General features: G+C 35.7%; 1 protein-coding gene across 3 annotated transcripts in view; it reads left to right on the forward strand.

Annotated features, from left to right (window-relative positions):
* The window catches only part of KCNT2 (potassium sodium-activated channel subfamily T member 2), a 341,540-nt gene that overhangs the window by 214,993 nt on the left and 110,143 nt on the right, over positions 1–16,404 (forward strand). For all 3 annotated transcript variants that reach the window (XM_087424351.1, XM_014794147.2, XM_087424352.1), the window contains exons 15-16: positions 9,161–9,310; positions 10,687–10,916. In XM_087424351.1, coding sequence (XP_087280477.1) covers positions 9,161–9,310; positions 10,687–10,916 — 380 coding nt within the window. The remainder of the gene's footprint in view (positions 1–9,160; positions 9,311–10,686; positions 10,917–16,404) is intronic.

Consider the following 16,404-nt stretch of genomic DNA (forward strand, 5'->3'; position numbering starts at 1 on the left):
ACTCTCAAAAACAAAACTATATGAGATTCTTTTGCTGCATTTGGAGGCCTGAATTAAAATACATTTCTACAGAGAAAAGACCCAAGTACTTATTAGCAAACAGTCTTTGTTCCACTTGGTTGATCATGTTGAAGCACAGGAGACTGGTATGTGCATTAATTTGCTCTCGGGCAATAAATACCCATTGGCCTTGAAGGTGTAATCATGGATTAATGAGGAATGCGCAACTTGCATTTGAAAGAAAAATAAAATCAGTTGTCAAAATTGATTTTGGCACCATCTAGAAGTTAACTGGAACAAATGAAATTTCCAAGTTGGGAACAATAAACAGAATAGAACAAACATAGCTTTTTTTTTTTTTTTCTAAACAAATACTTACTGTATTGAGAGGAACTTTTCATGTTGTCCCAGGATTGGTGACTATAACCCAAAATGGAGAAGACAGAAGAGTCAAGCCTCCCATTTTCTGATCTCCTCACCTTTCTGTAGAAAGAGAAGATCAGAGAGGGGGCCACCCAGAGGAGCACGCTGCATTTGCACCTACCCCCAGCCACGTGAGGTGAAGTGCAAAAGGATTACCCATCACTCGTGGAGAATAGGGGTGTTGGCAGGAACTGCAAACTGGCATCTCATTCCCCAGTTAGACTTCTGGTTATGTAGTTTTCTGTGATTATTTGAACATGGGGAAAAAGGAATTAGAGAGAGATGGCAGAGCTGGAGAACAGCCTTCTCTCCCTTGCGTGGGTTTCTTATAGCACAATTGATGATAGCTTAAAAAGATTTGAGATGTCTTTCTGGTACCCCCATCTAAGGATGTTGGCGGAGATACCCAAGAGGCTAGAGGCTGCAAGATGTACCACTGGGAAATAAGAAGGGGCGAGTGGAAGAGAGTTTCTTGCACAATTTTGACATCAGTAGAAGCCTACCCCTCACTCCCCACAAAGCATTTTCACATGCCTTTACAGGACACCTTCATAGAGGACACTGATGACCAGTTAGAATTCAAAGAGCACAACCTCCCAGGGGGAACAAGCCTGAGCTGGTAAGATGGAAGTGTCAAATTGGATGGGACTGGGCTTTTAAATAACTGAATATGATTTGAAAGAAATGGGATCTGCCCAAGTCATTGTTAAGGGACAAGAATGGGCGATTTGACATAGCATGGCTGAAGGCTACAAGGTCTTAAAGACTTTGACATAGAATTTGTAATTTATTTACTTCACTAGACATTTTTTTCCTTTCTCCCAAACAATTCTCTATCACTTTTCTTTACACTTTCCTTTTTTTCCAAATATTTTTCTCACTAAGACATTTGTTTCGGGTTCAAAATGCAGAGAATAGCAGACACAAGTTTTCTTTTCCTTCTAGGCTGCCCCATCGAAGTTTTTCTAGGCTGTCATGACTATGGTATTGGGTGCATGAATTCTATAGCATGCCTCTTCATTCAGGAGAAATAGAGATCTCAAAGAGATGCTTTCAGGTATTAAGTATGTACTTTCTTCTGTACTCCATTTATTTTCTTAGTAGAATATTTCAGTTTCATATTCCTATTCTTGTTTTCTTTCTTTTTCACTAATACTTTTACAAACAGCTGGAGCCAGCAATTATTTTGAACATAGAGGTGGAAATAAACCTGTCTGGGAAGGATTTATTACTATTCAATTTTCAGTCAATATGGTGGAGCAGCCTCAAAAGGGTATGAAATAGACTTCAGACTACACTATTTTACAGGTTGGAGTGTAATTCGAAGTTAACAATAAGTAAATGCACAAGCCAGTTATTCTTCCTAAATGTTCATTTGATTAGTGTAAACACATCTTAAATCTTCATTAAATGGCTTTTCATAGTTTTCACTAAGCCTTCCGTTCTGTGCTTTTTATCCCTAATGTCTTTTATATTTTTCCTGCTCCTGAGGTTAAATTCACGCCCATTAATGATTACTGAACTCAGTGATTTTTTTTTTATAATTCTAATGGCAAATTCATCATAGAGAAAGTAATTGGTTAGATCTAAAAAATGATTCTGGTGAAGGATAAAGGAATTATCGAATTCGAAAAGCAGAACATTTAGTAATTGAACGTGAAGAACATTGTTAGGTTATTCTTTGTTCACTTAACAAAACATTTGTTAAGCACTTACTCTGTGTCAGAACGGATGTCAGGTCGCAGAGATATAGCAGTAAACAAGGCATGATCTCTTTCTTCACGTAGCTTATTTCACGGGGAAGCAAGACATTAAGGATTAATTAATATAAGTTAGTGTTATGTTATTATGAAAGAAGGACGACACTGCAAATTGAGTAAGTAATGACTAAGCTGTGGTCAGAGAATGAGTAGGGCATAGGAGGAAGGAACAGCATCTTGAAAAGGCCTAGATATGCGGGAGAGTTTCTGTTCCGGGGAAACTAAAGAGCACTCGTGGCCGGAGCACACAAGAGAAGACAGAAGTAAGAGATGGTATCTGAAAGACAGGCATAGCATCTGTCAGGAGAGCTTAGTAATGATAATAAGAAAGTTCATATTTTCAAGTGGAATGAGGAAGCCCTGTAGACATTTTCAACAGCAGAATGACATGAAGGGATTTGAGATTTTGAAATTCACTCTTATTACAGCACCAGAAATAGGTTTGTCAGGGCCAATCTGGAGGCAAGAAGGCAAAAAAGACGAGTTAGGACTGTTTTAAAAGTATAAGAATTGATGATGGAGAAAGGAATACGTGGTGAGTTCACGAGCCACTTAGGTGTTAGAATTAGAGAATTCTCTTGTATACAAAGTTTGGAAATATATTAGCTATTTATTTATGTGACTATTTTCCTCTCATTCAAAAATAATCTTGAATTAATTCTGTCTAGATACGTAAAGTAAGATAAGACAAAGAAAATTTGGGTAGAATGATAAGTTGAAGACAATTTTTTTTTAAAGGTCTACAGGCCATAAAATGCCTTGTATTATTTTTTTTATTGAGATATAATTGACATATAACATTATATTAGTTTTAGGTGTACAACATAACGATTCGATATGTGTACATATTGAGAAATGATCACCACAATAGGTCTAGTTAACATCCATCACCACACATAGGTACAATTTCTTTTTTTGTGAAGAGAACTTTTTTTTTTAAGTAATTTTTTGTTTATTGCAGTAACATTGGTTTATAACATTGTAGAAATTTCAGGTGTACATCATTATACTTCTATTTCTGCATAGATTACATCATGTTCACCACCCAAATACTAATTACAACCCATCACCACACACATGTACCGAATTATCCCTTTCACCCTCCTCCCTCCCTTAGCAACTTTTAAAGATATAATACAGTATTATTAACTATAGTCACCATGTTGTACATTACATCCCTGGGACTTATTTATTTTATAACTGAAAATTTGTACCTTTTGACCACCTTCACCCATTTTACCCACCCTCCACCCCCACCTCTGGCAACTACCAATCTGTTTTCTGTGTCTGTGAGTTGGGTTTTGTTTTGTTGTAGATTCCACATACAAGTGAGATCATATGGTACTTGTCTTTCTCTGTCTGACTTATTTCACTTAGCATAATGCTCTCAAGGTCCATCCATGTTGTCACAAATGGCAGGATTTCCTTCTTTTTTATGGCTGAATAATATTCCATTATCTATATATACCACATTTTCTTTATCCACTCATCCATTGATGGACACTTAAGTTCTTTCCAAGTCTTGGATATTGTAAATAATGCTGCAGTGAACATGGAGGTGCAGATATCTTTTCAAGTTAATGTTTCATTTTCTTTGAACAAATACCCAGAAGTAGAATTGCTGGATCATACATGGTAGTTCTGTTTTTAATTTCTTGAGGAACTTCCATGCTGTTTTCCATAGTGACTGCAACAATTTACATTCCTACCAACAATGGACAAGGATTGCCTTTTCTCCACATCTTCACCAACACTTGTTATTTCTTGTCTTTTTGATAATAGCCATTCTAACAGGTGTGAGGTAATATCTCATTGTAGTTTTGATTTGCATTTCCTGATGATTATTGATGTTGAGTACCTTTTCATGTGCCTGTTGACCATCTATATGGAAAAATATCACTTCAGATCCTCTGTCCATTTTTTAATCAGATTGTTTGTTTTTCTATTGAGTACGATGAGTTCTTTGTATATTTTGTATATTAACCCTTTACCAGATATATGATTTTCAAATATTTTCTCCCGTTCTATAGGATGCCTTTTTGTTTTGTTGATTTCTTTTGCTGTGCAGAAGCTTTTTAGTTTGATGTAGTCCCACTTGTTTATTTTTGCTTTTTTGCCTTTGCTTTCTGTGTCAAATCCAAAAAATCATTGCCAAGACCAATGTCAAGGAGCTTACCGCCTATGTTTTCTTCCAGGAGTTTTATGGGGTTTCAGGTCTTATGTTCAAGTCTTTAATCCATTTTGAGTTGATTTTTGTGTGTGATGTAGGATAGTGGTGCAGTTTCATTCTTTTGCATGTGGCAATCCAGGTTTCCCTACACCATTTATTGAAGAGACTATCCTTCCCTCATTGCTTATTCTTGGCTCCTTTGTCATAAATTAATTGACCATATATGCATGGATTAATTTCTGGGTGCTCTATTCTGTTCCATTGATCTAATATGTCTGTTTTTATGCTAATACTATAATGTTTTCATTATTATAACTTATTAACAAAGGTAACAAGAAAATTCGGCTCTTAAATTCCTAGTAGCCTAAAGAAAAGACACATTCACGCTGAATATTGAAGTTACTCAGAACTGAAGCTTCTGCATAAAGTACAGTGTTTGTAACCAGACTGTCTAGGTTGAATTCTTTGATCTACTAGTGCTGGCAAGATACTTGAAACCGTTGATCCTCAGTTTCTTTATCTGCGCAATGAACGTAATAATTGCATATATCTTACATATTGCCAGGGGGATTAAATTCTGTCATTTAACAAATATTTCTTGAGCATTTACTATGTCCTAGAAAATGTTGTAGTTACTGAAGATCCCACAGAGAATAAGGTAGACAATGGGGCTCAGAGGTTTTTGTGCTTACGTTCTGCCGAGGATTGACAATGGGTGAGAGACTGTGGTGGAAATAGACAAGTAATAGATTTACAAATGAAAGTATAATATGTCGATATCACAAAGATATCAATTTCTTCTAAATTTATTAATTCAAGGCCATCTCAATAATGATGTAAACAGCATTATTTTTGAAGTAAACAAGCTGATTTTAAGTTCTTGTGGAAAAATGAAGAAACCAGAATAGCAAGGAAAATTTTGAAGGAGAATAATAATGGGAGGGGATTATTCTTACATATTTTAAAACATTCTATAGCTACAATATTTGAAATAGTGTGATATTAGTGAATGAATAGAGGCAAATCGATTTAACAGACCAAAAAGTCCAAATAGAGGCACATATAATTAGGAATTTGGTGTTTGATAGAGAAATTATTTTAGATCAGTGGGTGAAAAGATGGATTATTCAATAAATTGAATAACTGGGCAGCTATTTAGAAAAAAATGAAATTTTACACCTTTATCATCAGAAGAGGGAAAAAGTGATTACTTTCTGCCTAACTTAACTGTTAGTCACAAAATTGGTAAGCAAGGAGGGCCTTCTATAATGTAGCTTATAATGCTGGCTTGAAAGGTAGCAGTAAAAAATAAATGAATAAAAAGCTTAAGCCTTCACTACCAGTCCTGTTTTTTTCTCTTTTGTGATGCATTTTATTTTTTCTTTATTAGAACTATTTCAGACATTCAAAAGTTATAAGAATATTATCATGAACATCCAGCTACCTAGAATTCCAGATTTAAAAAATAAACACTCTAAATGTTTGGGAAGCCCATATATAGTATCTCAGATTGATGTCTCTTCCTTCCCAGCTCCCAGTTAACTACAGTGCTGAATCTGGAGCCACTTCTTTTATTTAACATTTTATATTTGAGATTTCTCCATGATGTTTTATAAACACTAGTACTTGCATTTTCACTGTTATCTGTATGGACATTTATGATTTATTTATTTATTTACTTTCCATATTTCTGATGAACATGAGTACTTAAGGTTTTTATTTTTATTTTTCCCTTCGATCAGCAAATCCTTTCAGGTCCACCTTCAGAACACACCCAGAGTCTAACCTGGTCCAAACCATCACCATCTAGCTGGATCATTGCAGTTGCCTCCTCACTGGTCATTGCCCCTTCTTCAATCTATTCTCAGCACAAGGACCTGAGAGATTTTTGTAAAATATAAGTCAAAATCTTTTGCATCCATCTTCGAAATCTTCCAATGGCTGCCAAATCATCCCAAATAAAGGTCAAAGTCATTGTAAAATTTTATAAATCCCTACATGACCGTCTTCCTGCCCAGTTACCTCTCTGGTCTCTTCTCCCTGCCTCCCTCAACTCCAGCAGAATGGGCCTCCTGGCATTTCCTTAGCCAGACCAGACCTTCCTCTGCCTCAGGAAACTTCTTGTGCTACTTCTGCCTGGAACACTCTTCTCCCAGGTGCCCATATGGTTACCTCTCTCACCCTCTTCGAGATTTTATACTCAAATGTCATCTTCTCAATCATACTATTTATATTCCAATCCACCCCTAAAAATTATTTCCCTCTCTGCTGTATTTTTCTCCCCAACACTTATCACTTCTAACACATAACATAATTTGCTTATTTCTATTGTTTGTCAGTCATCCTCCACTAGAGCCTCAAAACAAAAAAACATTTGCCTTTATTGCTAACTTCCATAACCTTTGAATCTAGAACTTTTCCTGGCACATCCCAGCTGTTCAATAAATATTTTGCATGGGAATGAATAAGTGGGAACGGGACGTACCCATTAGAATTAGATGGAATTACTAATTCCCAACATTTCTTAAGCAATTGCCATAAGCTGAAAGGAGAAAAATTTGTATCTTTACAATTAGCTGAACTTCGAGATTCTCGGTTACGTATTAGAGCTTTTTGAAGAAATCGTAAAGAAAAGATGTTCCCTGAGGTGAAAGGTGACAATATATAAAACAGCATGAGAACAAGCAAATGATTTAAGGAAATTCATCCAAATTGTCCTTGTCTGACCCTGTCCTTTTTTGTTCCCTTCCAAGTTACCACATTATATTCCTCTTTTAGCCCCTAGAATTAGATTTATGATTCTCTAGGATAGCTTTTAGTAATTGTGTGACAATTATCTGACCCCATGCTGCCTTTTGGATCTTAAACAAACCCTGATGAATTACCGGCACCTTCTATTACATTTCTAGCCCTTTAAATGGATTCTATCTTTGCCAAGTACCATCTCGCCAAGTAGCAAATATGGTACATAACAAAGATAATTTTATTTGTGTTTGCCAAAGGAAACGTTTTCTCCATCAGGAACAACCATTCTTAGGAGGTAGTAATTAGGCGTAACATATGCAGTCAGTAGTCCAAAGTGTTTTGTTTTATGTTCCTATTTCCAAAATTATATTAACAGTATAGAAGAAAAGGTAAAGGTTTTAAGAGCATTATTGTTTAATAAATTGGCTAGGCTTGTTGAAAGTGGCTCCAAAATTTAGCAATGACAAAAATTTAACAGCAAAATAATAATGGAAGCTAACATTTACTGAGTGATTCCTGTGATCCCAATCTCTGCTAAGTGATTTATTTGTATTACCTCATTTTACCCAACCCAATGAGATCGATGCTGCTTTTCACGGAAGAAGTAAAGAATCACTGAGAAGTTAAATAACTCACCCAAGATTGCAGAGTTGGGATTCAGATCAGGTAATTAGACTCCAAGACCCAGACTCTTGACTCTTAAGCATACTTAAGAAAGAATGAAGTACAAGTGAAACATACTTGGAAAATGTATGATTATTTTAAACCTTATTGACACTTTGAAAATGTTAATAAATGTATTATCTTCCTAATAATGCTTTAGACAAAACTCAGTTTAAAATGGCTTCTTAAACTCTAAAGATGGTAGATATGAGTTGTTATCTGCTTTTATTTCTTCAGAATCTACAGAGATTATGATGAAGTATTTTGATTTTTGTAAATTTGTCACTTTTCTTCCTGCCTGTGTACTTCCAAGAAGTACAATTTCTTGTACTTGCAAGGTCCATAAGCTTTATTCAGCAAAAGTAAATGGAATTTATTGTACAAAATGGGCAAAAAGAGCTATTGTATATTCACAAAGTTTTCATAAGTTGAATTTTTTTGTATATTTCCAAGGCCACTGAGCAGAACATTCCAGAAAAAAGAAGCTGTACTTTCTGTGATAAACATCTTTTTTTCTTTTTTTTTTTTTAGTGAGGAAGACTGGCTCTGAACTAACATCTGTTGGCAATTCTCCTCTTTTTGCTGAGGAAGATTAGCCCTGAGCTAACATCTGTGCCCATCTTCCTCCATTTTATCTGTGGGACCTCGCCACACATGGCTTGATGAGCAGTGTGCATGTCCCCACCCGGGATTAGACCTTGAGAATCCCAGGCCACCGAAGCAGAGCACATGAGCTTAACCAGGACACCACCAGGCCGGCCCCTAAACATCTTCTTTTTAAAAATACTTCTTGGAATCTCTTTTGGAGACCCTTACTTATTAAGAAGAAGTATCGTTTCTTACCTGCTACACAATTGAAAGAAAGCCATTGTTATAATATGGACAGAAATTATGAGCATACTTTCTATGAAATCAGATTGATAAATTGACATATATACATTTATAATTTTAAATACAAAGCAAAATCAATTACCTACAAGGCCAAGCAGGTATTGCAAATGAGATGAAGTGGGCCATATTGTTGAGACCATAAAATAAGTATTATACATAGGGTGTGCATGACAGGATCTGCATAAACAGAGACTAAAAACTAAATGCTATATCTCATTAGTTCATGGTCAGGATAAATGCCTTCATTGACTGGGTTGTGAACAACTCCTACTTGCTAGGAATCTGCCGTCTCTCAAACTTATATGTTGTGTTTCAAAAATTTGGTGGTAACTTTTTCAAAGTTTGAAAATAATATCATTTAGAGCACCACAAAATACTTCTTTGAACTGTGCTTGCCAATTCCTACAGCTGGGACACTCCAGATTATGTTTGACAACAGTTGGTTTTTAACCACATTCACTGTGTTTTTCTCTTTGTGTGTGTGTATGTGTGTGTGCTTTTGTTGCAGAGAAGGCCAGCAGTCGCCAGAACAATGGCAGAAGACGTACGGTAGATGCTCTGGGAACGAAGTGTACCACATTGTTTTGGAAGAAAGTACATTTTTTGCTGAATATGAAGGAAAGAGTTTTACATATGCCTCTTTCCATGCACACAAAAAGTATGTTTCCGCTTCCAGAGTGGAATTAACATATACCACACCTTTTAAATACAGTTTCTAAAATACAACCCATATTGGTGCTCATGAGTTGCAAGTATTCTGAAATTTTTGCCATAATTACTGAGATATTTGAACTCTGGTCTTCCGTATGGTCTCTAAAGTCAGCTGTAAAGTATAATTTAATAGGAATACTGACTTTAGTAACTTTTAAATTATCTTTAAAAATGTTTTAATCCATTAAGAATTCACAAATACTTGAAAATGAATCTTCTTTATAGATCTAAATTTTAAAGTGTTGATTAAAAATTTAAACAAAGTAATAATAACATTTATAAAAACTAGGCATTTTTAAAAACTTGATTTGACCAAAGAAATAAGTTAAAAAATGAATGATAATACCTTCCAATTCAAACATGGAATATTCTTTTTGAGAAAAATTACTTACTTAAGAAATAATAATGTATTTATCTAATGGAAGTAATGTATTATCAGTATTATAAATATATTAGTATAACTCATTTTTAGTATTTGTAATAAATCTAGTATATTTCACTAATCTGATATCTAATATATTTCACTTTAATTCTCAATATGATTCTATCTATACATATACTTTTGATGTTTAAAAAATATTTTTAAGCTTGATTTATTTGTAACACTATAAGACATATTTAAATAAAGATATTCAGGACAATTTGTGTTTGGAGCATAACCTGAAAAAGTGTATAAGAAATTTTTAAGTAGCTTCTGTTTCATTCAGTGGTTGTTATTTCTCCTTATTAGGGTGCATACCTATTCAAGACTACTTAAAAAATATTTTTTCTAAAATTTAGAGTAAATCAAATATGGTAAAAACAGAACAAAAAGAAATTTAGGGACCCTGATGCTTTCTCATGAGGCTTTGGGTAAGTTTCTTCCTCTCCTTTAGGTCAACAGCTTTCAAACTTTTGTAGTAAGAAATGTTGTTTTACATCTTTTGACCACAGTACAATATACACTTTGTGGTAAGACCCAGTACACACACAAAAAAAATTTACAAAAAATTATTACCCTTACCATATGATATGCACTCTGATGTTTCTATTGTCTTATATTCTTATTCATTAAAAAAATATATATATGTCACCATATTTATATGTAATCAACTAAACTGATTTCCCAACACACTAAAGACATAGTTTCTTTTCCTGTAAAAATGAGAGTCTTGAACTTTTAGGATCCTTTCAAGCTTTAAAATGCTCTGGTTTGAAGTTTTAATTTTCTTCTGCCTTATAATCGTTTACTAATTTCCTTACATATGTAAACTTAAAAAAAAAATCTAAGACTTTTGCTGAGTTACAGTTCTTAAACTCTTTTATTTTCTTTTTTAAATTAAGGTTTGGTGTCTGCTTGATTGGTGTTAGGAGGGAGGAAAATAAAAACATTTTGCTGAATCCAGGTCCTCGATACATTATGAATGCAACAGATATATGTTTTTATATTAATATTACCAAAGAAGAGAATTCAGCATTTAAAAACCAAGACCAGCAGAAAAAAAGCAATGTCTCAAGGTCATTTTATCATGGACCTTCTAGATTACCTGTACATAGCATTATTGCCAGCATGGGTAAGTATAAACAAATTTGAAAATACCATTAATTTCTTTCTTTAAAAAAAGAATAATAATTATACTTCAATTTTTGTTAAAATTTCTAAGTCCAATTTAAAACATACTTGTGTATATTACAAACTTGGTGTAACTAAGTTTACAGAACAAAATTTCTAAGCTGTTAAGTTGGTAAGAAATTAAACTAATTCAAAACTGCCAACAATAATTTCATATTTCTGATTAGAATAGAAGCACCTGGCACTTCTATATTTTTCTTTTTAGGTTCTCTATCCAGTTATCAACAGAGGCTATTTCAAATATTCTCCATTTTTCTTAAAACTGTCCTTCCATCCTCCATCTCATTCTCACCATTGAACTTGGTTTCTATCAGGCAGAAGTAAAAGAAAAAAAATAGATCCAGACAAATAAGAATGTCCTTAAAATTTTGCCACCAAACCACCTACAAACGTACGAACATTTAGTTTCTATCACAAGGAAAATGTGTCCTTTCTTTTAACTTTTAATATTTTAATATTAATGTCTTCAGTTATACAGAGGACCCATCTCTTTCTTCCTCCTCAAGGGCTTCGTTCTTTATTTTAATTCATCCTCATTACCAAATTTCATTTTTTTCTGGCCCATTCCTCCCTCCCTTCCTCTGTCTCTCTGTCTGCCTGTTCATATCTCTCCACACACAGACACACACACGCACGCACACACACCCCTCTGGACCTCATGCCATGACATCTTCATAGATAAATTCCTCAAAGAAGTTGTCTTCAGTTACTGGTTTGAAATCTTGTTGTCCTCTCATGTCTCTATCCAGTTCAATCTGAAATCTGCATTCATTATATTCTTGAAACTGGGCTGGCAAGACCACACTCTCCTCTTTGTCACTAAATCCAGTGGGCGTCTTCACAGCATATGGCATAATTGACCATGTTCTTCTTGAAACGTTCCACTGCTTTTTCTCTGCATCATTTACATTCATTTTCCCTGAATAGTTGCGTCTCCTCCCATGGATTCAGTTGTCCTTCATAAACTGATAATTCCCTTACCAAATCATTAACTTAAACTTCTCTTCAACTGTCCACTGGTTATTTCTATCTGGATGTCTTACAGGAAAACCAACACAGTGTATTCAAATGGAACTAATCTTTCCGCCCTCATTTAAAACCATTCGCTTCTCCATTTTTTGCTAAAAAACAGATAACACCATTATCCTCTAATTTGTAATATCAAAATTCAGACTTTTCAATGTCTCTCTCTTCTCATACCTCATAATTCACCAAATTCTATTAAATCCGATCATTAAGTAGCCCCGAAAGTCATTCAATTCTATGTCCACTGTCAGCGTTGCCCCAGTGTGAGCCTCCATCACCCTTTCCCTCAAGCACAAGATTACTCTCCTCATCTTCTATCCATACCTCCGGTTTGCTGTCCCACATTCTTCTCCACCCTACAACAAGAGTAATAATTTTTAGATAATTTTAATAATGTTATTCTTCTGCATAAATTATTGTAATTGCTTCCTACTGGGAAAAAGTTTAAATTCTATAATATAACATGGCTTATAATTGGATGACTGAAATTTCTTGTTTGCATGAGACCATCCCAGTTTTCCCAGGACAGTTTCAGTTTACGTACACTGTCCTGGTATAATTATTAAGAGCATCCCCTTTGACTCTCAGGAGTAGCCTAGTTTAGAAGATAAATTTCACAATGACTTTACTTAAAGTTTTTTTTTAATGATTTCCTCCCTTCTTTCTAGTCCCACATCTTACCATTCTTTCAGTCGTTCTCCTAAATTACAATTATACTAAATTCCTTTGAATCTTTGCTAATGGACCTTAACACATTAAGTTATCTCCCACAGGAACTACTCCCCTGTCACCAACTTTGCCTATGTAACTACTTCTAGTCCTTTGTAACTCAGTCTCAATATCACTCCCTCCAAGACATATTCCATGGCCCTGCCTGGACTTTGTTAGGTCATCCTGTTTGTCATTGACATAACATATTATTTTTCTTCTATAGTAGCACTACTCATTTTTTTTCATGAATTCAACTACTACTTATTGAGTACCTAATATGTGCCAGGAACTCTTATAAGTACCTGTGATAAATTAATGAACAGACGAAGATCTCTAGCTCTCGGAGCTTACATTCTATCATGGGGACGACTGGCAATAAACAATATATATGAAAAATAAGTAAATTATTTATTTTGTTATAAGGTGGTAAGTAATAAGAAAAAGAGAAGAAAACAGAGCTAGAAGAAGGGTCTATGAATTCTGAAAGGACTGGATTTTTGAATGTGGTGGTTAGTAAGCCTCACTGAAAAGGTGACATTTGAGAAAATACTTGAAGAAAATGAGGGAATTAGCCCTGTGGATGTCTGGAGGAAGAGATCCTGCAGAGATAATAGCTAGTACAAAAGCCCTAAAGTGGGACCTGAGTGGTGTGCTGCAGGAACAGTAAAGAGGCTCTTGCGACTCAAACACAGTGAACGATGGTAAGAGTAGAGAAGATGAGGCACAAGAGGTAAAAAGAGGCCAGATCATGTTGAGCTTTTTAAGTAAATGTCAGGATTTTGGCTCCTACTCTTAGTGAAATGGGAGTCATTGCAAGGTTTTAAGCAGAGCAATGGCATGATCTCCCTTATGCTGACCTGTGTTTTAATACAATCACTTTGGCTGCTGTTGAGAATAGATGGTTTGGGCCAAAGATCAGAGTATTTTTGAGTGGAAGTGGTAAGAAGGAGAAAATTCTGGCTATACTTTGAAGATAGAGTAACCAGGATTCGCTGAAGAATTGGTAGTGAGCTACGAGAAAAACAGAAGTGTGGAGAACTCCAAGGTGTTTGGTTTAAGCACCGAGAAAAGGGAATGGCTGTCTATTGAGATAGGGAAGGCTGGGGGGAGTACAGGTTTGGTGGGGGTCAAGGGAGATGAAGAGTTCAGTTGGGGCACACTGAATTTCAAATGTCTGTTATACATTGAGTGGAACATGTCAAATAGGAAGTTAGATATAAGAGTCTAGAGATCAGGAGAGAGATGTATGCTGAAAAAGTAAATGTTTGCCTCGTGAGCTTATGTATTATATTTAAAGCCGTGAGACTGAATGGGATCATCAAGGAGATGAGTATGGACAGAAAAAGGATATAGACAAAGTACTGAATTCTTCAGCACATCAACATTAAATATCAGGGAGATAAGAAGAAACCAGCAAAAGAGACCAAGAAGGAGCTACTGGCAAGGTAGTAGGAACCCCAGATGAGTGTGGTGTCCTGGAATACAAATGAATCAAGTGTATCAAGAGAACAGAAGGATCAGCCGTGTCTAATGCTGCTAATAAGTCAAATAACGTGAGAACTGAGAACTGAATTTTGAGGAACAGTGATCATGATTTATCTAGATGAGAGCTCTTTCAATGGAGTGTTAGTGGAGAATGCCAGATGGGATGGGTTATGACTGAATGGTGGAAGACAAAGTAGAGACACTAGGTCTAGACAACTCTCAAAAGTTTTGCTGGCAAAAGGGTGCAAAGAGATGCCTTGAGAGCTGATGGAGGATGTATAAGGAAGTGCAAAGGGGAAGACAATCAGGAGTATATGTAAGAGAGTAAGTATAATGATACACTATGAAACTTAGGTAAGAAAAGACATCTGTTGTTTGAAGGAGACTGAAAAGGTGGTGGATTAACAGATTATAATTCCAATGGGAATCAAAAAGGAGGGAGCTGGAAAAAGAAGAGGTGAAGGTAAGTATCAGAGAATGAGATGCCAGAAATAGAGCTCATGTGTAGTAAATAGTAGTTATAAAATCTAGGATATGACCACAAGAGTGCATGGCTAAAGAATGGTGGAAGAAAAAGTCATTAGTGGAAGAAAGGACAAGGAACTGACTCTCTTGTCAAGAGAGTGTAATGAAGCAAACATGTGTCAAGGGAGCCAAGAATATATGCCAGAAAACAATCATAATGCTTAAACATGGAGGGTAAGATGGGTAGGATGGGTAAGAAGAGAAGACAGAACATCAAGGGAGTGAAGGAGACAATGAAAAGTGAGTATCATAAATAGAGTTGAGGTTCCAGTAGAGTGAAACCTTAGCTGGAGTTGCGAAATAAATGAGAGTGATTGGAAAAGATGGAAATAGTGGCAGTCAGAGGGTGAATGCCTGACATGAACAAATGCAGCATTGCTGTTAATGGTTATAATGAGGTCTAAAAAGTGACTGTGGAAGTGAAAGGATGAGAAAAGGTGAAAAACAATTTCTTCAGTGAATTCAAGGAAGTGAGAGATTAGGATGTGGGAAAGTTTATTAACCTGTATTTTGAAAACACTGGATGAGGCAGGAATAGTGTTATGAATTGAATTGTGTTCACCAAAATTCATATGCTGAAGCCCGAACCCCCAGTATCTCATAATGTGACTTTATTTGGAGATAGAGTCTTTACAGAGGTAATAAAGTTAAAATAAAGTTATTGGGGGGTTGAGGGGACTAATCCAGTATGACTGGTGTCCATATAAGAAGAGGAGATTAGGACACAGAGACACATAGAAGGAGGACAGTGAGAAGAGACAGAGGGACAAGATGGCCATCTACCAGCCGGGGAGTGAAGTTTGGAACAGATCTTTCCCTCCCAGTGCTCAGAGGAAACCAACCCTGCCAACACCTTGATTTTGGGCTTTATCCACCTCCAAAACACGAGATACTTCTTTAAAGTCTTGCATGGGAAAATGTCAGGGAAGAGCCACTTCTTGCTGGGGGGGAAGTAAAGGATCAAAGAAGAGCTTGTTTCTGTAATTGTAACTGCTTTTTAAATTGCGTCTTCCCTGCTAAATTCTGACTTTCTCAAGATCATATCCCCCATGCCCAGCTTGGTGGCAGATATCAATGTTGGCAGAATAATTGGGAAATGACCAAATTTCCCTGAGTTGGGCAGGAAAATGATAAAGAGGTAGTTGGAGGTGATGTGGAGTCAAATATATTTAGGAGGGGGTGGAATTAAAAGATCGCGATTCCTTAGGAAGTAGGAGGGAATTTAATCCCGAAAACAAGAGTAGGGATTAGCTTTACATAAGTGGAGGTATGTCTGTTTCCTTCTAAACAGAAATAAGGGAAGAAAAGTTCGGTGAAACTCGTATTTGTTTGTTTGAAGACAGGGAGTTGAAGGATTTCTTCTATGATAACTCCTCTTTTCTCTCTGAATCAGACAATGTGCTCATCTGCAGAGGATAAATGTCATAAATATGAATTTTAATTCATAACATTAGGATGCAAATCACATGGGTTTTCTTTATTTTATAACTCAAATTTATAAAATTTAATTTTTAACTAAATCCATTCACCTGCTTAATGGAAAATTCAATCTCATTTTCTCTTGGATCCCCATCCCCCTTGCCCCAAAACATAGATTGAATTACAGATTAATCCTCATTTATGCTGCTAAAAAATTGGCTGAGTGTATCATTTCTGATGGCAACCACCGTTACTGCTGCTCA

The sequence above is a fragment of the Ceratotherium simum genome, chromosome 36, assembly GCF_057802395.1.
Source record: "Ceratotherium simum simum isolate JZ-2026a chromosome 36, ASM5780239v1, whole genome shotgun sequence".
Taxonomy (NCBI): Eukaryota; Metazoa; Chordata; class Mammalia; order Perissodactyla; family Rhinocerotidae; genus Ceratotherium; species Ceratotherium simum.